Source organism: Phyllobates terribilis, unplaced genomic scaffold (genome assembly GCF_046119375.1).
Source record: "Phyllobates terribilis strain yellow unplaced genomic scaffold, ASM4611937v1 Scaffold_9__5_contigs__length_417890890, whole genome shotgun sequence".
Lineage (NCBI taxonomy): Eukaryota > Metazoa > Chordata > Amphibia > Anura > Dendrobatidae > Phyllobates > Phyllobates terribilis.
Genome location: NW_027362769.1, coordinates 26,794,209 through 26,815,475, shown reverse-complemented (window position 1 = coordinate 26,815,475; position 21,267 = coordinate 26,794,209). Strand labels below are relative to the sequence as shown.

Genomic DNA, 21,267 nt, shown 5'->3' with positions numbered 1-21,267 from the left:
TGTTGCGTCACCAAAACCGTGACACAGCAGCGATCTCGCTAGCGATCTCGCTATGTGAGACGGGGGCTTAAGAGTAGAAGCTGCTCTGTCGACATGATGTCAGCAGAAGCCGCAGAATCGCCAGCAGGGGCGGTCCGTGACCACTCTGGGCACATCATACAGATAGTTAACAACTACCTGCCTGTAAGTTCTTAAACACATAAGAAAAAAATAGTCCCAAATAACCCCTTAAAGAAAAAAAAACAAATCTACAAATTACACTGCTGCCACAGACTACCCTGTGAGCATCACCTCTCCTTCCCTCCTGTTTTCTTCACCCTTCTCTTGTAGATGGTAAGTCCTTGCAGACTGAGCCAATTCTTTCACTGCACCAGTCTGTGACTCAATTAGTAATGCGTTCAGAGCTAACTAGAAATAAAGAAAAGTAATGCAGCAATGTATTGTTCTTGAACAAAGAACATACCTTCTCCTTGATGGTTAGAGAAGAAAAGAGAACGCAGGTGAGTATTTGTGGAACACCTGCAAGACTTTTCATCCTATACATTGAAACATGAAACCTGGCAGTAAATAGGCACAATATGTTCTCTTAAGGTTGTACTAGCCTTAGAATGAGCAATCATGGAAAAGTTTGTAGAGTTAAATATTTTTATTGAATTCTGCTTTTTTTTTTTGCAGGTTTGAGGGTTACAGAGCAGGAAAAGGGAATCCAGTGGCCAGTTAAACAGTATGGAATACGACCTAGCGGAGCGGCCCACACTTGCACATCTCTGCTAGAAGAATAAATAAATACAGTCGTCCTAATGACTGCAACTTTAAAATAATCCCTAAATATATTTCCAGATCCGTTTTTAGAAGATAAATGACAATACCAAAGTAATTGCAACAAGCACTATTCATAACCTTGCATGTATTTGATATTAGTTTTCATACTAAGAGGTCAATCCCCGATGAATAAAACAAATGACCACAGCTCCAGACAACTTGAAGTTGCATTAAGATGTGCACAAAGAGCCTATATGGAATCTTAAAGAAGTGAGAGAGTAATTGAACCAACCTGAAACACCAAAAGTGCCCCATTCCATGCTACATATAGACATATGAGGGATTTTGTGTTCGAAAGCTGGTCACAAACTAGTCAGCGAACCTGCTTATTATAAATAATTCCCACTGCCGTTATCAAGATTAAAATTTATACGTAAGGCATGTGCATGCAGTAGGATCGGGGAGTCTCTAGTTAAGGTGCTATAGAGCAGGCAGCTAATGAACATAGTATAATGGCAATGCTAATATATGTTAGTAGAAGAATCCTAGGACATGTTAGTAAGTACCAACTATTACTTCAGCTAGAATTTCTAACAGGGACGCTGGCTTATTCCATCAGCAGCCAGGGAGAGAAAGCGAGTGCAAAGTTTGTAGCTGCGTTCAGTCTGTGGTCATGTGCCCTGGTAAGACAGCTCAAACATACTGCAGGACTCATCCCAGCTGTCATCCACATTCAGCCTTTTCCAGAATGACTTCTGCTTCTTCTGCAATTCCTTGCGCACACACCGGGGGCACGGCACAGTTTTCACTTTGCAATCACTGTGGAAGACGGCTCCACAGTTTTCACACCTAAAAGAAAAACACATACAAAAAACATTTAATATGTATTGCTTACTGACTTACTGGTTTATATACACATGGAGTGACAAATGCAGGGGAAGAGACCCTGATTCCAGCGAAGTATCACATATTTGCTGCAATCAGTTTATTATGATTCTTTAGGAGTTTAAAGGGGTTGGCCATTTTCTCTCGTTTGTGCAGCCTTCTTTGTTGCACAGTTCTCCTGTCCATACAATGGCTGCTGATGGAGGCACATGTCACCAGTTCTGTCCATCAGCCTGCACCAATAGAAAAGCAGCTTTCCCATGTGAGGCGTTTTAAAGATGAAGGAGACATATGGACTAATCTGGTCACCTGCTCCTCCACCAGCAGCCATTGTATGGAGAAATGCTTAGCAGTCTGTGATGAAAGTTAAACTAACAAGAAAAAGTGGCCAACCCCTTTAAAGAAGCACGCCCACTAAGTTTTTTGTTCAGTAAATGTGCATGTAATGTAGTGTGAGTGTATTAATATAGTCACCTACTGCCACTCCTTCCGGTGTCCAGCGCTGTTCCTCTTCTCTTCTCAGTGAGGTCTGTTATGTTCTGCTACCAAAGCTAAGGAAAGAGAGGAGATCTGTCCCTACTATAAGACTCAGCTGAATCCCTACGATGTAACAGGGAACCTGATCCTGCGATCAGACCTGCTAAAGTCCTAATCTAGTCTGTACGGAGACCTATAGATGTGAGGAGGGAATCCCTACAAGTACTAAGGACTGGGAGGAATATGGGACACCTCCTAACAGAAATAGTAGCAGACAGACAAACAAACAAAATAGATAGAACATAGAGGTCCGTAGACCAAGCAAACTAACAGAGTTAGATACAGAGCACAGGCTAGCTAGAAAGTAGATATACAATGAAGTCCAGCAAAGCCAGAAGGGCGGAGCAGGATTAAATAGGCCAACAAGGTCATGTGACCAGCAAAGGAAAAAAAACCTAACAGCAAGGTTCTAACAGTACCCCCCCTTCTAAGAGGATCCTCCGGATCCCCTAGGACCAGGCTTATCAGGAAATCTCCTGTGAAACGCTCTGATAAGTCTGGACGCGGAAACATCATCTGACCTCACCCAAGAGTTATCCTCGGGTCCGAAACCTTTCCAGGCCACAAGATACTGCAAACTACCTCTATACCGTCTAGAGTCAAGGATGCGAGAAATTTCATATTCCCCGTCCTCCACCACCGGAGGAACAGAGGCAGAGGCGTCACCATCCGACACAACAGCTTTTTTTAACAGAGAGACATGAAAGACCGGATTAATTCTCCAGGAGGTAGGAACCTCCAACCTAACAGCAGATTGGTTGACAACCTGAAGCACCTTAAAGGGCCCTACAAACTTGGGACCCAATTTCTTAGAAGGAATCCTCAACCGCAGATTCCTAGAGGACAACCAAACCATGTCACCAACAGCGAACAAAACCTCCTGTCGTTTCCTATCAAAGTAGTCTTTAGATTTTCTGTTGGCCTCCTGAAGATTACCACGCACATCCGTCCAAACTCTTTCCAAATCACCGGAAAAATTCTCCTCCTCAGGCACGGCAGATCCCAACTTGGAGAACGACCCAAACGACGGATGTCTCCCAGAACAACAAAAAAAAGGCGAACAACCAGCAGAAGAAGATGTATGATTGTTCAGAGCAAATTCGGCAAGTGGCAGAAACTCAGACCACCCCTCTTGATTGTCTGCCACAAAACAACGCAAGAACTGCTCAACATCCTGGTTTTTCCTTTCTGTCTGGCCATTAGATTCAGGATGATATCCGGACGAAAACGACAAATGAATTCCCAACCTGTCACAAAAGGCACGCCAAAAACGAGCCACGAACTGAGGACCCCTATCAGAAACAATGTCAGTAGGAACGCCATGAAGTCTGACAATTTCCTTGACAAAGGCCTTAGCGAGAGTTTTAGCGCAGGGCAGTTTGACGAAGGGAACCAAGTGACACATCTTGCTAAAACGGTCCACGACCACCCAGATGACAGTAAAACCCTCAGAGGAGGGAAGGTCAGTTATAAAGTCCATAGCCAAATGTGTCCAAGGAGCACTGGGGACCTCCAAAGGACAAAGCAACCCCGCAGCAGGAGTATGTGAGGACTTAGATCTAGCACATATAGTACATTGGCGCACCCACTTAATGACTTCCTTCTGCCATCCAGGCCACCAAAAACTGCGACCCACCAGTCTCTTGGTCTCAGAGATTCCGGGATGACCTGCCAACCGAGATTCGTGACACTCAACAAACAAATCTCTCCTAAAGGTCCCAGGCACAAACAACCTCCCATGAGGAGTGTTAGATGGGGCATTCTCCTGTGCTTTAAGAATCTCATCTTCCAAAACGGAGTCTAAAGCAGCTATCACAACACCTTCTTGTAAAATGTTTTCCTCTTTCTCAGCACCAACTATGGGAGAAAAACTGCGAGACAAGGCATCCGCCTTAACATTCTTAGTACCAGGGATGTAAGTAACGGAGAAATTAAACCGCGAGAAAAACAGTGCCCACCTAGCCTGACGGGCATTCAGGCGCTTGGCAGCATCAAGATATATCAGATTTTTATGATCCGTAAGAACCTGAACGGGAAATTCCGCACCTTCCAAGAAGTGGCGCCAGTGTTCAAATGCGAGTTTAATAGCCAATAATTCCCGATTACCAATATCGTAATTCAGTTCAGTCTCTGAAAATTTTTTTGAAAAAAAGGCACAGGGATGTAATCCATCCCCGTTATCCTGAGACAATACTGCGCCAACCCCCACAGAGGAAGCATCAACCTCAACCAAAAACGGCCTAGTAACATCAGGCTGCATAAGGATGGGAGCAGAGGTGAACCTCTCCTTGAGATACACAAAAGCTTCAATGGCCTCAGAAGACCACTGAACCGCATCAGCACCTTTCCTGGTGAGATCAGTCAGAGGTTTGACAATACTAGAAAATTTTTTTATGAATTTTCTGTAGTAATTGGCGAAACCCAAAAACCTCTGTATCGATTTCAAACCAATAGGCCTAGGCCATTCCTGCACAGCCTGAACCTTAACCGGATCCATCTCAAAACCTTTGCTGGAGATAATGTAGCCCAAAAAACTAATTCTCTGTACAGCGAACTCACATTTCTCCAGCTTAGCAAAAAGCGAATTGTCCATTAATAACTGTAATACCTCACGCACGCTCCGCCAATGAGACTCCAGATCTGGCGAATAAATCAAAATGTCATCCAAATACACAACCACATTTTTACCGATCAAAGGTCTAAGGATGTCATTAATCAGATTCTGAAAAAATGCAGGAGCATTAGTAAGACCAAAAGGCATAACCAGATTCTCAAAATGACCCACAGGAGTGTTAAAAGCAGTCTTCCATTCATCACCCTCCTTCATGCGCAACAGATTGTATGCCCCCTTAAGGTCAATTTTAGAGAAACACTTGGCCCCCAATAACTGGTTAAACAGATCAGGAATCAATGGCAGTGGGTAAGGATTGCGTACCGTAATTTTGTTAATCTCACGAAAATCCAGACAAGGACGTAAACCGCCGTCCTTTTTTTTTACAAAAATAAAAAATAGTAAGGTTAAATAAACGACTTTTAGGAAGAGTCGCTCCAGGGACAAATTCAATAGAACAATCATAGTCTCTATGGGGAGGCAAAACCTGCGATTCCTTCTCAGAAAAAACTCTCCAAAAATCCTGAATAGGAACAGGCAATTCTCCCCTATCCAAAGCTGCAATACGCCCGTTACAACACTTGTCATAACATTTATGGCTCCAGGATTTAATTTCACTGGTAGACCAATCCAGTACAGGATTGTGAAATTTTAACCAGGGCAAACCCAATATTACTGGAGAAGGCAAGTTATTCAACACTACCAAATCCAATTTCTCATGGTGAACACCATTAATAGTGAGAGGAAATTCACTGACCTTGAGAGTAATATTCTTCAAAGGGGAGCCATCCACAGAAACCACAGCAATGGGGGATGATAAAGGTTCAGGTTTTAAATTGAGTTTTTCCACGAATCCCCCATCAATTACATTCAGTGTAGACCCGCAATCAACAAACACCCGAAATTCCATTAATTTTTCCTGAGCAATCGTGGAAGCAGCTAAAAATATACCCTTGGAATTTAAACAGGCAATACGGGCAATACGGGCGTGACTGACCATTTTTTTTTCTTTCTTCATACGAAGCTCACAGCCTTTAATCAAATGACCAGATTTTCCGCAATAGAAACACAAGCCTTCTGAAAAACGACGGTCTTTTTCTTGAGAGCGAGGTGCCACCGATCCAATCTCCATCGGTTCACCACTGTTAGTACACACATTATCATAATCAGAAACTGACATAGCAGAGGATTCGCTCTCATTAACCCTAGCACGCAGTCTTCTATCCACCCGTATAGCTAATTGCATAGCCTGTTGCAAATCCTCAGGTGTAGGATAAGCAATTAGCAGGTCTTTAACCCTTTCACTGAGCCCAGCAAGAAATAGACTTTTCAGAGCAGAATCGTTCCACCCTGTTTGAGTGGACCAACGACGAAAATGAGTACAATATTTTTCGACATTACCTGATCCTTGTTTTAAACGTCTCAACTCAGTCTCAGCTGATGCCACACGGTCAGGATCATCATATAATAGTCCTAAAGCAGAAAAAAACTATCCACTGATCTGAAGCATGTATCACTAGGTTGCAAAGAAAAGGCCCACTCCTGAGGCTCTTTGCGCAAAAGTGACATTATGAACCCTACGCGCTGGGATTCATCCCCAGAGGACTTGGGTCTCAAACGAAAATACAATAAGCAAGCATTTTTAAATGAAAAAAATTCTCGATGTTCACCAAAAAATAAATCCGGCAAACATACCTTAGGCTCCAAGAAATATGCTCCAGGACAGTTACTCACGTGCTGACGGAGCTCAGCCACTTCCAGAGAGAGTCCCTGCAGGTGTTTAGCCAAATCCTGAACCGACACCATGATGGAACAAAAAAAAAAAAAAAAAAAATCTTTCCTTAGAGAATTTGCAGGCTGGACTTACTGTTATGTTCTGCTACCAAAGCTAAGGAAAGAGAGGAGATCTGTCCCTACTATAAGACTCAGCTGAATCCCTACGATGTAACAGGGAACCTGATCCTGCGATCAGACCTGCTAAAGTCCTAATCTAGTCTGTACGGAGACCTATAGATGTGAGGAGGGAATCCCTACAAGTACTAAGGACTGGGAGGAATATGGGACACCTCCTAACAGAAATAGTAGCAGACAGACGAACAAACAAAATAGATAGAACATAGAGGTCCGTAGACCAAGCAAACTAACAGAGTTAGATACAGAGCACAGGCTAGCTAGAAAGTAGATATACAATGAAGTCCAGCAAAGCCAGAAGGGCGGAGCAGGATTAAATAGGCCAACAAGGTCATGTGACCAGCAAAGGAAAAAAAACCTAACAGCAAGGTTCTAACAAGGTCACCGCTCTGCAGACTCTCTGGCTCACACTGTGCTCTGCATGACTCAGAAGTGGCTTTTACAATGCAAGTCTATGGAATGTCAGAACGAGCCACCATAGATTTACATTGTGAAAGAGACTGCCGGCTCACACATAGATCACAGAGTGAGCTGGCTAGTCACAATTACGGTGATGTCACTGAGAAGAGCAGAAGAACGGCGCTGGACACTGGGGAAAGCGGCGGGATGTGAATATATTAATACACTCGCACTACATTGCATGCATTTACAGGCTGCTGATGTTTGACAACAGATCAGAAAAGCATGCGAGTGAAAACTTCCCGGTCCGTTTGTCAGCGTTTCCGGACTGATAAGAACTTCCTGGATTGAGTAGTCACTATGGATGAGACCTGGATTTATTTGTATGACCCTGAAACCAAGGAGCAGTCAAAAGAGTGGAGGCACAGTGATGCTCCTCGTCCAAAGAAGTTCAGGGTGCAAAAATCAGCCACTAAGGTGATGGCATCTGTGTTCTGGGATAGGGAGGGCGTGCTGCTAGTGGACTACCTTCAAAATAGTTCCACCATCAATGCAAGGTATTACATTGAACTTTTGGACCAATTGAAGGCAGCTCTGAAGGCCAAAAGGCGCGGCAAGCTGTCCAAAGGAATCTTGTTCCTGCAAGACAACGCCTCCGCTCACACGGCACAAGCGACCACGGCAAAACTGGTTGAGCTAGACTTCCAGCTGGTTGACCACCCACTTTATTCACCAGATCTAGCTCCCTCCGACTGTCATCTGTTTCCAAATCTGACGAAACACCTCAAGGGTACCAAATTTCACACCATTTCTGATGCCATGGCTGCTACGGATAACTAGTTTGAGGCACAACCGAAATCCTTCCTTTTGCAAGGCTTACAAAACTTGGAATACCAATGTAAGAAGTGTGTTGACATCAGTGGAGAGTATGTTGAATAAATGTAAAGTTTCATCGTCCTACCTCGTTTCTTTCTGGGTAAAGCCAAAGACTTATCAGCAGCTCACTTAGTGGGAGTGCTTCATTAACTTGTTTTTTTATTGTATTGTTACACTATGGAGAGACTTTTCTTAGAGAATTGTGGGAGTTTCCCAATTTAAGAAAGTGTACTGTAAAAAATGTCAGCCAATTATTTGATGCCATTTGTACATTAAATATAACTTAAAAATTCAAAGGAAAAAAGGGGCATGAAAATATTAGAAAGTAGCTGTGCAACAGTAAGAATATTGATGTATCCATAAATGCGTGATTCTCTCAGCTCAGTATCACTTTCCCTAAAGGGGTTAGCCACTTTATTTTATCAGATTTGTTTGGGACATTATTTTGTGGCAATTACTATTATATAGGTATGACAGGTTCTCCTCCTGCTCGTTAGTGCAGCTGTCTTCACAGACTACATAGCTCTAATGTGCATACAATGGCTTCTGGTGGAGGAGCATGTGACTAGACCTGTCCATCAGTCTACGCCAATAGAAATGCAGCATTCCCATCAATCGGAGGAGTCTGGTAGACAGGTCTGAACACACGCTCCTCCACTAGCAGCCATTGTATGGACTGGAGGAGGCAATAACAACAGCAGGAGGAGAACCTGTAATATTTATACATTAAATGCCACAAAATCACGTCCAGATCACTTCTGATAAAATGAACATAAAGTAGAAAACCTCTCTAAGTCCTACAAAGTTTGTGACGTTCGCAATACTCTTAGCATCTACACAGACTGTTGCCATGAACTGCCTAGTGCCAGCCTAATATTTTGGCTTTGAATGATTAATGTCGCTGCAACAAACTTTATTTGGCCATACGCATTAGATAGTGGTGAGCTGAACTATGGTTCCACTAACAGCTATCACCCTGACTGCCTCATACACAGGAACGCTCAGTCACCTGGCAGCTGCTTATCTCCTCACTGCACTCACATCATTTATTGGAGAATAATTGGGATTATGGTAATTGCAGAAACACATTGCGGCATACAATGGCCTTTTGATGAAAAATATCATCAGACCTTTCTGTATTTCAAAAAATCTTGTAAGTGACCTAAATACTATCTGTGCTAATGGAATGTCAAATTGCTCATGGTGTATTAAGCAGTACAAATACACATGAAATAGGCCGACTAAGGCTGATGGAGAGCAAATAGCTGTTAATTGGCTCTACTATATATAATGGATAGTAAATAGCTATTGGCCCGTGTCAGGACAGGGGTCTAATGGACAGTAAATAGACATCAATTTACTTCACTGCGTATAATAGGATTCAGTCATCAGTCTGTTATATTCCTCCAAACAGATTTGCTAAAATAGGATCAACAAAAGTAAAAAACTCAAAGCTTGGGAAAAATCTGAGCTCAAAGATAAATAACAAGTTCATAAAATGAATACTGATTTTTGTTACAAAGTATCCCTTAGATCAATAGGTTTAGATCAAGAGGTTGAAATAAACTCTTCATTCTCACATACAGGAACTGCTGAGGTTATTCCATCCAGTAAAGATCAGTAATAAAACCCAAATGTTACCACCGGTTCAACAAGTTTTGCAACTCGTGGCAGCAAGTCTGCACAATATTGCATGGATGTGACGCTTTTCCTGCAGTAATTTTGGTCAGTTCACATTTTATATTCTATACTCAACCTTCTACTACACTGCTGTCTCTGTACACTGGGTCTCAAGTGATGAATTGTTGTCACCTCTGACTGCTGCAGCCTATGATTAGCTGCAGTGGTAACTGACCTACATAACGTTTTCACTGGAGGTGACAATACAAAGAGTGGATGGGGGCTAAGCTAGTGTTACCTCATAATCTGCAAAAGGTGTTTTGGTTTGTTTACTGTTTTTTTTTGAGTATCTTGAAGGCGTATAATCAGCAGGTAATTGTGCTTTTGACATCCCCATTGAACTCAACAGGGGAAAATCCACAGCAATTTCACTAAATAGCTACTGATGTAAAAATCTGCATCATTGGTTAATGTCTAAGTGGAGAAGTTGCTCAGGATGTAGATAATGGTGCTCATGACTTCGCCACTCTAAACAACTGTCACGGAAGTGTAGGATGTGACAGACAGTCTCCCTGTAGAAGATCTCTTTGCTTGGCATTAGACGCCTTCTTAGATCTGTATCACTCTAGGACCCAGCGGCTACCTCCCTCCTGCTAATTGACACCCAGGCATGGGTGTTTAAATACTTTGTTTGCTACAGGGAGGTGCCGGTGATATTCACATATTTACTTGTGAAGGGTTGGAGCTACTGCAGTCTGTTTACTTCCTCTCTGGTTCTAGGAGGATGTGTGGTGTAATTTCTCTGAAGTCGGCTCAAGCTAAGTTACTTTCACCCGTGTTTGTCTCCCTTGTTGTTTTTAGTTGTTAGTGGGGACTGACTAGTGCTCATCTCCCCTTCCCTATTCAGGGCCAAGCTCTAGGGAAATACAGGGTTTAGGTTCCTGTGCGGCGATTGGTGAGGAACCAATATAGGGACATTAGGGGAGACAAGGTGATATCAGATCAGCCTAGGAGGTCTCCACCCCCCCCTTTCCGTAGGGCCTGGGCTCCCTTCCCCTCTTCCCGTCGTGTTGCACTTAGTCTTTCCCACACCTTGCGTGACAACAACCCCCTGAAATCCCCCTAATCAAGTTTTAGATGGTCATGTAGATGGCTACAATTATTTTGTATCAAAGAGACAATTCTGTACACATATTCGATTGCAACACTAAGATACATGTGGTGGAATAGGGGGTCCTACGAGCCATAATGGGCCTGGCCTACCTACTTATTACATTAATGGCCATTCTTTTCCACAGTCATGTCTTCAAGAGATAACTGCTTGAAAACAATTGGACCTTTATACGTTTAATATTACAAGAGGAAATGTGATTTCTTTAACAATATTTCACTATATTACGTTTAGATAATTTGTGTGGTTAAAAATAATAACATACAGTATATTCACTTGCTGATCCCCTTCCAGCACTGCCAGGGTCCACCAGCAGTCCCTGTGCTTCCTCTTCCGGCCAGACAGGCATGTGACCACTGCAGCCAATCACTGTGTCCGTATGGAAACAGAATGTACAGAAAACAATGGTAGCCCAAAGCAATGCTAGAGGAAAAACAACAGGTCAGTAAAAAATTATTCTAGCACCTAATGAATATGAAGCCATTTTTCCTGGCTCTAAAAGACAGTTTGAGATTTCATCATAAAGAGATAGTTGATCAAGTTAACTAATGTGCATGGAGTAACAAGAACACATACAGCCTAAATCTGTATTACTCAAGCCGTTATCATCCCCATTTGTCACACCACTGATATGTGAGGACGTGAATGCAGGCGCGCAGGAGTATGTGAAGGGGCAATGACTAATTACTGTGATAGTGAAGTCAGCACTGTGTTTTCTCGCTGTCACACCCGCCTACTTGGCCCATACCTCTGCTCACCCTACCTCTTATCAGCAAGCTTTAGTGTAACTGACTCCTATAAAATGGTAGGGCTGTCTAGATGCACCTGCTTCGTCTAGCCAAAGGTCTCTACCCAGGAAAGCAAATGAAAGATAAAGGTGAGCAATTGCTAAATAAAAACACCCAGTCAAGGAACATAAGTCATTAATCTTGGCACTTATTAACTCACAGCGAGGCAGGCAAGGGCGGATCGTGATAATATTCTTTCTTGTAAAAAAAAAAAAAGTGTGCAGAAATTATGATTTTTTTCTTGCATACAAAATCGATAAGTAAAAAGTGACTTTGTAGGAGATACAACATGGATCTGTAACACAGCTATGTACATAAGGCCTCAAATGATTTTTAGGTTCCATTGAAGGTTTATGATGACTGTTTTTTTGGCTACATATATGTGTATACAAGTATAAATGCTGTGCTGCAGATTTAACCCTCCGTCACATACAATATGCCTGACAGGCACATCTCTTTTATTTGGCGGGAGTTTTGAAATGTTTGTATTTCAGAGTTATTAGTTTTATGTTAAGTAAATGGTTTTTTTTTGCACCTGATTATGTGTAGTCTCTTTTATTACATCCCTATGAAGGTCACTGATCACTTTTAGAGCACTGAAATTGCAAACATTAGATATTATAGGTATTTTTCTAGCCTGCACCTGACAGTCACATTGTATGTGAACTCGTTAGAACCGATATTGTATGTGACGGAGGGTTAAGGTACACCACAACTAGTCATGAATTAGATGAGCTGTGGCGTCATGCCTCTATCCCGCAAAAGTGCTGCCCATTTTGGTGAAGCGGAGCTAAACTGGCAAAAGTCGTTGTTTATGCCAGATTTGTAGCAAAAACATTTTGATGAATCAGGACATTGGTGTTTGAAAACATATATTTAGGGATCGCTGCTTGTTTAATTTATAGAAGTATAGATGCAATAAAATCCAAGTTTATTCGAAGAATTATTAAAAGGGTTCTGATAAAACAATATATATAGGAGAAGTAGAAAGTGAAGGTACCCACAGTAACAATTGGTATATGTAATTGTTGGAATTTATATATAGCCACATTCATGTATAAATCATCAGTTAGCCTGTGGATTAAAGTGACTTGTGCTCAGTGCGTATCAATACAGGAAGTACCACAAATAAACCAAAATGGGTAATTCTTATTGCACCAAATCGTAACAAGTAATACTCCGGGGCTAAAAAATGGTTAGTACCACAATACAAAGAGATAATTCCAATCCAGGGCTATATTAGGTAGAAAGTAGAAAACTTCAATAAAATCTCCAAGCACTAATGAGCACAGATCAGAAGCAGAAATAATTAGATCAATCCGAATAGTACCATCAGACAATAAGGACTAGTGTCAATCATAGACGATATGGGTTGATCGAAAGATGTCTGTGATTGTGCGGACACAAATATAGTTCACATGTGCTCCCAGTGCTGTGAGAGATTTAAATATACACATAAATAAGGGCTATATTCAAATGCATAATGAAAAGGCTTTAAAATAATCCCCAAATCCTAAATAGCATAGGTAGTGACACAATAGATCAATCAAAATAACAATAGTGTCATATATTAAAGGCCCATGTGGTTATAAAATTATGATTGATTAAGGAGGATACATAGGGCAAAAAGCAGAAAAAACAAAAATAAGAATAGGGATAGGAAGAGGGGAGGAAGCAATACAACCTTGTTACTTGTGGGAAAGGAGGCAACCCCAACGCGCGTTTCGCGTTCCGCTTCTTCGGGGGGTGGTACATAGGGGGTCTCATATGTTCCTTTATATGCAGGGCACAAGAGTGCACGTGTGGTATTAATGGCGCTTCCGGAAGCCGCGACAAGGCGGAAGCCCGCGGCAGCAGCGCTCACGTCATCCATCTCCGCCCACCGGCCGACGTCAGCACAGAGGGAGGAGAGAGACAACGCTGGATGAGCGCGTCGCCTGGCAACCAACCCCATCCGCAAGACGGAAGCGCACTCCACACGTGCTGACAGCAACAGGGCTATAATCATTATAGAGAAAGCGTCATTCCGGTAAGGGATGTAAATACAAGGATAAAACCATGTGATAGGGGAAGCGGCTACCAAAATAAAAAGAAAAGGAATGAGTTATTCAAGTATGGGATATAAATACAAAGAGAAAGCGATGTGACTAAGGAAAAGGCATAAGGATAAATGGAGGAAATAAATAGAGAATAAGTCAAAGAGACATCTCATTGAAAAACATAATAGATCATATAAATGTGTTCATAAAAGTAAATAGTATGGACAATGTAGAAGTCCATACTAAGTATACAGGATCTAAATGAGATGAAAAAAATATATATATTTTATGGTGTGTTATAAATAATAAGCTAGGGCACCAAAAGTAGAACAAATAAACAGAAAAAACAGAAAAAAACGGCAATCATATCACAAAATGGGATCTAAATAATATAAGAAACCCATCTAAAACACACCATATAGGGTGACCGAAAACAACATATGTGAAAATACACAGAAATACCAACCCTGTAAGATAATTCACCAAGGAGGGGGGGGGAAGATACAATGAATCATAAAGCAATATAATAAAAAAATATAATAAAAAGTGCACACAGATGAACCCTAATAGCAAGTGTGGAAGGGATAGAGATTGTGTTCAGTATTGCATTATACATGTGAATGTGTGCCGAATTAAGTGTACCCAATGGAATACCCAATCTGAAGCACACAAAAGAAACAGTGAACAGTGTAAAGGTGAACCAAAAGAAATTTTTTATTTTTTATTTTATTAAAGAGAAGTGCAAATAAACTTATTGCCAGAAAACACTGTGAGACTATGAAACTGGCTGAAGGGGAAGAAAACAAATGGGGGGGGAGGGGAGAAATTGTCATAACACCATGTGTGTAATAAGGATAAGGTGCACATAAGTGAAGAGGAAGTGCAGACGAGAATATACTCTATATACCATATATAAGAATATTCATATGTGTATACCAAAATATGTGTCAATACATATATAGTGTGTAATTCGTGTATAGGTGAACAAACCAAAGAAGGGAAGGAAGAGGGGGGAATAGTATAATAATAATATATAGCCAAAGTAATGTGTAGCCGAAGCCATGCCAAACAGCTCCGACTAGAAATTGTTCCAATTCACTATCAAATTTTGGAAGCCGATGTGTGACTCATAAGTGAGCGTCCCTTAAGGTTAGTATAGTCATCTGTTGTCTTGCTGAAAACGTAAGCGATCCTCATCACATCTGTCACTGTCAATATACTGCAAAAGGAAAAAAGAGGTTTAAGACACTGAAATAAATAAAATAATAATAAAATCTATGTAACCAGAAAACCAATAAAATACACAAAAATGACACTACAAGAAAGAAGTAAAACTCAAAATTTCATTTAACCCTTTGGGTCGAATGCAATCGATCCTCATAATCCACTGGGACTCTAATTGGGCCAGAGTTTTCCTCCAATTACCACCTCGGCCATCAAGGAGGACTCGATCGATGCCAGAGATGGTCAAAAGTTTTGTGTCACATCCATTGATTACTATCTGAAACCACTCGTTGAGATCATGCCATCCTATGTGAAAGACACTGGTGATATTTTGAGAAAAGTGGAGAATATAGCTCTAGAACCAGATATGTGGTTGGTATCGTTGGATGTTGAATCTTTATACACATCAATTAGACACAGTGATGGACTGGAGGCTACCAGAACCTTCCTATATATGTCCAACATGGATCATGAAATGATTACTTTTTTGATGACACTTTTGGAATTTGTTCTCACCCACAACTTTTTTATTTTTAAAGAGTTTATCTATCTACAGCTGCAAGGGACAGCCATGGGGGCTGCTTTTGCCCCCTCATATGCTAACATCTTTCTGGGGCTTTGGGAGAGAAATCTCTTCCTTGGTGAAAGTGCCCCCATGATAACAAAGGTCGTTTTTTGGCAACGCTATATTGACGACATTCTGGTCATTTGGCAAGGAACTGAGGACGAGCTGCATGGCTTCATACGAGAGCTTAACAATAATGCCATCAATGTCAAATTGACTTATCAGTATAGTCAAACAGAAATTACCTTCCTAAACACTCGTATCTATAAGGGATCTGAAGGAATATTATGTACTGATATTTATCGCAAAGAAACCGCTGTGAATGCCCTTTTACATGCATCTTCCTCACATCCACAATCTCTAAAGAAAAATATTCCTGTGGGACAGTTCCTCCGGACCAGACGCATCTGTTCTGATGATGCTTCTTTCTATCAACAGGCTGATGAACTAGCCGAAACTAGCCGAAAGATTCAGACAAAGGGGATATTCTGGGCGAGCTATCAAGAGAGGTTGGAATAGAGCAAGAAGGACAAGAAGAGAGGACCTACTACGGACCAAGATATCACCCGTGGAAGACAAACATACACAGGTGAGGTTTATAACAACATTTAATGACAAACATGATCTTGTTAAAAAAGCCTTGGAGAAATTCTGGCCCATTATTAAGAACGATTCTGTTTTGTGTAAATACACTATGGGATCTCCATCTGTTACATACAGACGTTCTAAAAATCTGCGAGATTTATTAGTACACAGCTACTACAAAGACCCAGGACCTGGACGTGCCTTTGGATCAAAGGGCCCCAAGTGGGGTTTCTTTCCCTGTGGAAGTTGCGCTGCTTGTGCTAATTTAAGACGTTGTTCCAGTTTTTTCTCCAGTGACGGATTGAAAGAATTTAAAAGTGACGCAACATATCACCTGTAGTACCGTGGGAGTGATCTATTATGCTACTTGTCCTTGCGGCCTAATCTATGTGGGCTTGACATCTCGCCAGCTTCGAATCAGGGTGCGTGAACATGTTAGAGACATAAGCAATGCCATTGATAACCAAGATGTCTCAACTCTTAAGCCAATTCCGAAACACTTCAAAACACACCATGGATGTGACGCAAAACTTTTGACCATCTCTGGCATTGATCGAGTCCTCCTTGATGGCCGAGGTGGTAATTGGAGGAAAACTCTGGCCCAATTAGAGTCCCAGTGGATTATGAGGATCGATTGCATTCGACCCAAAGGGTTAAATGAAATTTTGAGTTTTACTTCTTTCTTGTAGTGTCATTTTTGTGTATTTTATTGGTTTTCTGGTTACATAGATTTTATTATTATTTTATTTATTTCAGTGTCTTAAACCTCTTTTTTCCTTTTGCAGTATATTGAGAGTGACAGATGTGATGAGGATCGCTTACGTTTTCAGCAAGACAACAGATGACTATACTAACCTTAAGGGACGCTCACTTATGAGTCACACATCGGCTTCCAAAATTTGATAGTGAATTGGAACAATTTCTAGTCGGAGCTGACAGGTTAAATCTCTGAGACAGCTTTTTGTATCCTTCCCCTGAACAAGTATGTTCAATAATCTTTGTTTTCAGAGCATTTGACAGTTGTTTTGAGGAGCCCATGATGCCACTCTTCAGAGGAGTTTCAAACAGGAGAACAACTTGCAAGTGGCCACTTTAAGTAGCTTTTTTCATGATTGCATACACCTGGCTATGAAGTTCAAAGCTCAATGAGGTTACAAAACAAAAAAAAGTGCTTTAGTAAGTCAGTAAAAAGTAGGTAGGAGTATTTAAAACAAGAAAATGATAAGGGTGCCCATACTTATGCACCTGTCAAGATTTGTTTGAATGCAGATTGCACATTTTCTGTTAGTACAATAAACCTCATTTCAAGGCAGAAACATTACTGTGTTCAACAGTTATTACATATATCAAACTGAAATAGCTGTTGCAAAAACACCAATTTCTATAAAACATTAAGCTTAAGATTAATAGGGGTGCCCAAACTTTTTCATATAACTGTATTTATTTACAGCAGGGTATTTATTTATTTTGTTTCTGTCTTGGTTTTTGTCTGTTTTTTTGGCCAGTCTGAACATACTTCTATTTTGTATGCATACCAACTTGACTCCAGTTCATTTATTTTGGTTTTATAATAGCTTTTTGTGTACATTGTATAACTGCTAATCAGTGCTAGGGGTGTGGTTGGACTAGGAAGCACAAGGCCAGTTGTCCTGTAATGATAATCTCCTGCTGATAAAACATTGATTGTATTTAAACAGCAAAACACAACCCAGTAAGTGGCACATTGCTGGAATCAGGGTCTCTGCTCCTAGATTATGGTGCGCTCATATTACATAGCAAACACCTGGTGACAGATTCCCTTTAAAATAATATTGGGAGTTAGGGGGTGCGGGGTGTGCTTACACTGGATAATGGAGGTCGTTAAAGGACAGCCTATCGGTTACATACAAGCCGATCGGCAGTCATTTAATAATCTATTTGGATAGGCAGATCACACTTCCCATGCCCACAGAACAATCGGTAATCAGATTGCCCTGTATACATATGCTGCTATTGTTCTTACAGCACGTCCTGTAAGCAAGCTTAAAAATCATTTCACCGATTACACAGGTATTCAAAATTTGGGTTTATGAAAATTGTTTCAAATCCAATGACTGATTCTTATGTTTGAAATGAAATCTTTCTCCTTGCCCTTTGCTAAACGCACCAAGGTTTTCAGGAAAGTAGTCCAAATGGCAATGTAAAAAATATAACTTCAAATTCATCAGACAACCCAAAGCTATGAAACGTTTCAGCATGTTCTCCATGATGGACTTGAATTTTGGATCTTTCTTGTTACCTAGAAATTTCTTCACAACTTCTTTACAAGAATCCCAAGCCCCTTTCTCAACAGCTTTCATTTTTGTTTCGAACATGTCGTCCTTCATGAGTTTCCAAATATCCGGACGAACAAAAATTTAATTTGATCTGTGAAAAAAGCTGTGTCAATCTAATGACACCAAAACAAAGGGCTCAATGTATTGTGCAAGAAAAAGCCTATGGAGTCAGTGTTTGTGAAAAAACTGTACGTGATGGAATTTTTTCGATATTTTTACTAAGTTTGAATGATCAAAAAAAGTATATAGAAATCACCTCTTACTTTTCAAACAATTTTACCTTTGCAGACCTGTGTTATCCGAAAGAAGGCAGTGTAAATGCATCTTATATCTAGAGATGCAGAGAAACAACATTAAAACCTGCAGCTGTACCAGATTCAGATGTTTTGTACCACCACTGAAAGGCTGCGTCTGTAGTAGTGAAGGGATTTCATAGAGCGGCTTCATATAATAAAGGTTACTTTTCCCAAAACTGGGATTCTCTGTATGTGCATCGAACAACTTTCAGCTTATTGATCATTACTACTAATTAGATTACATTCAGGACACTCTACTTGGCTAAACATATAAAGCTTGATTTATCAGACAAGGAAACTGGCATAAAACTCTTGCAAATATTGCACATTCTGCGGCTTTTGGAGTTTTTGCGCCAACTTCACCAACTTTTTGAGAAGTCTCTGCTGCACAGAAACTGAAAGATGGGACAAGTTCCTTAAAGGGGTTGTCTGGTCATATAATATTGATGACTTAATCTAATGACAGGTAATCAATATCAGATCAGTGGTAGTCCAACATCTGGCACCTGCACAGATCAGCTGTTATTAGCAGGATGTAAACTCTAAATATGTATGATAGGAATCATTCTGTTCATTATGTGGAGGTCGCTGCTGGGAATTGCAAATCAACTCCTATTCAGAAGAATAAGAGCTGATGAGCAGTACCACCTACACATTAAATGGAGCTGGGCAGTGCAGAGTCATTTAACCCCTTTCTGACATATGTGGTAATAGTACATCCCTGTGCCCTAGGCCTATTGGGCCAGGGACATACTATTACACAGAAAGTGATTGCGCCCGCACACAAGCTGTGTGGGGGGCGATCACCGCCGGGTGTCAGCTGATTTCACAACTCACAGCTGACAACCGGTACTATGTGCAAGAAGCGGTCCTACACAGCTCCCGGCACATTACCCCCCGAAATGCTGCGATCGAAGTCAATCATTCCCGGAGCAAGGGAAGGTAAGCGCCGATACTTACCTCCTCTCCGGTGTCCCGCGCTGTCTTTGCCGGGTCCCGGTGGTTGTCATGGTGACCCAGATGTTGTCATGACGACATCCGGGTCACCAGAAAGCAAGAAGTTACTTTGATCATGCGCAGTGCACGATCAAAGTAACTTCTCCCTGTGCAACGCTGACAGGCTGTATAGCACAGGGATGCTGCTGCATCTCTATGCTATACAGCTGATCAGACTGCAAAAAGTGAAAGTCCCATAGTGGGACAAAGTGTAAAAGTTCAAAAAGTGTCAGAAAGTGAAAAAAAAAAAAATAATAATAATAATTGTAAAAATATAAAAAAAAAAATGAAAAAAATAATCCCAAAAAATAAAAACACATATGTGGTATCGCCGCATCCGGAACGACCTAACCTATAAAACTGTCCCACTAGTTAACCCCTTTAGTGAACACGATAAAGAAAAAACAAAGCAAAAAACGATCCTTTATCATTATACCGTCAAACAAAAAATGGAATAAAACGCAATCAAAAAGACGAATGTACATAAAAATGGTACCGCTGAAAATGTCATCTTGTGCTGCAAAAAACAAGCTGCCATACAACTCCATCAGCCGAAAAATAAAAAAATGATAGCTCACAGTATAAAGCAATGCAAAAAATAATATTTTTTCTACAAAATACTTTTTATTGTGTAAAAACGGAAAAACATAAAAAAACAATATAAATGTGGTACCACTGTAAACGTTCCGACCCGAAGAATAAAGCTGCCTTATCAATTTTACCACATGCAGAATGGCATAAAAAAAAACTCAAAAAAACAATTCCTGAATTGTTGTTTTTTGTTTATTCTGCCTCCCAAAAATCAGAACAGAAAGCGATCAAAAAATGTCACGTGCCCGAAAATGGTACCAATAAAAACGTCAAATTGTCCCGCAAGAAATAAGCCGTCACATGACTCTGTCGGCCGTAATATGGAAAAATTATTGCTCTCAAAATATGGCGATGCAAAAACTAGTCTTTGCAAAAAAAAATGTTTTTTTAGTGTGTGACAGCTGTCAGTCATAAAAACCCAATATCAATCTGATATCGCTGTAATCACACCGACCCGAAGAATAAAGTCGTCTAACCACTTATACTGCACGAGGAATGGCGTAAAAAATAAACTCTAGGGTTAGGGTTGTGCTAGGGTTAGAGTCGGGCTGGGGTTAGGGTTGGACTAGGGTTAGGGTTGTGCTAGGGCTAGGGTTGAGCTAGGGTTAGGGTTGTGCTAGGGTTAGGTTTGTGTTAGGGTTGTGCTAGGGTTAGGGCTGTGCTAGGGTTAGGGTTGGGCTAGGGTTAGGGTTTGGCTAGCGTTAGGGTTGGACTAGCGTTAGGGTTGGGCTAGCGTTAGGGTTGGGCTAGGGTTAGGGTTGGGCTAGGGTTAGGGGTTGGGATTTTTTCAAAAGTAAAGAAAAAAAATGACGACGATATGGCGACTAGTGTTGAGCGCAAGTGCTCGCTACTTCAGTTTGCACCAGGTGCTCGGGTATGCACAGAGCATCGCGGATGCTCGAGTGACATGCTCGAGTCTTCACCCCATATGTTTTGCAGCTGTTATACAGCCAAAAAAACCTCAAGGGGATTGCCTGCCATGGACGAGTGATCCCTGCATGTTTTTTCTGGGAGTCTAATAACCGTGAAACCTGCAGGGCGGGGACTCTAGCATGTCACTTGAGCACACGCGATACTTGGTGCATACCCGAGTACC

General features: G+C 41.2%; 1 protein-coding gene across 2 annotated transcripts in view; it reads right to left on the bottom strand.

Moving 5' to 3' along the window:
* Positions 1–631: 631 nt before the first annotated feature.
* The window catches only part of PLEKHM3 (pleckstrin homology domain containing M3), a 348,977-nt gene continuing 328,341 nt past the window's right edge, over positions 632–21,267 (bottom strand). Inside the window, exons 8-9 of one of the 2 annotated variants that reach the window (XM_073646341.1) lie at positions 11,038–11,195; positions 1,480–1,611 (exon numbers count right to left, since the gene is read on the bottom strand). In XM_073646341.1, the coding sequence (XP_073502442.1) occupies positions 11,045–11,195 (151 nt within the window). In that variant the 3' untranslated portion in view covers positions 1,480–1,611; positions 11,038–11,044. Of the gene's footprint in view, positions 1,612–11,037; positions 11,196–21,267 lie in introns of both variants that reach the window. The other variant, XM_073646340.1, reaches the window with a different exon arrangement.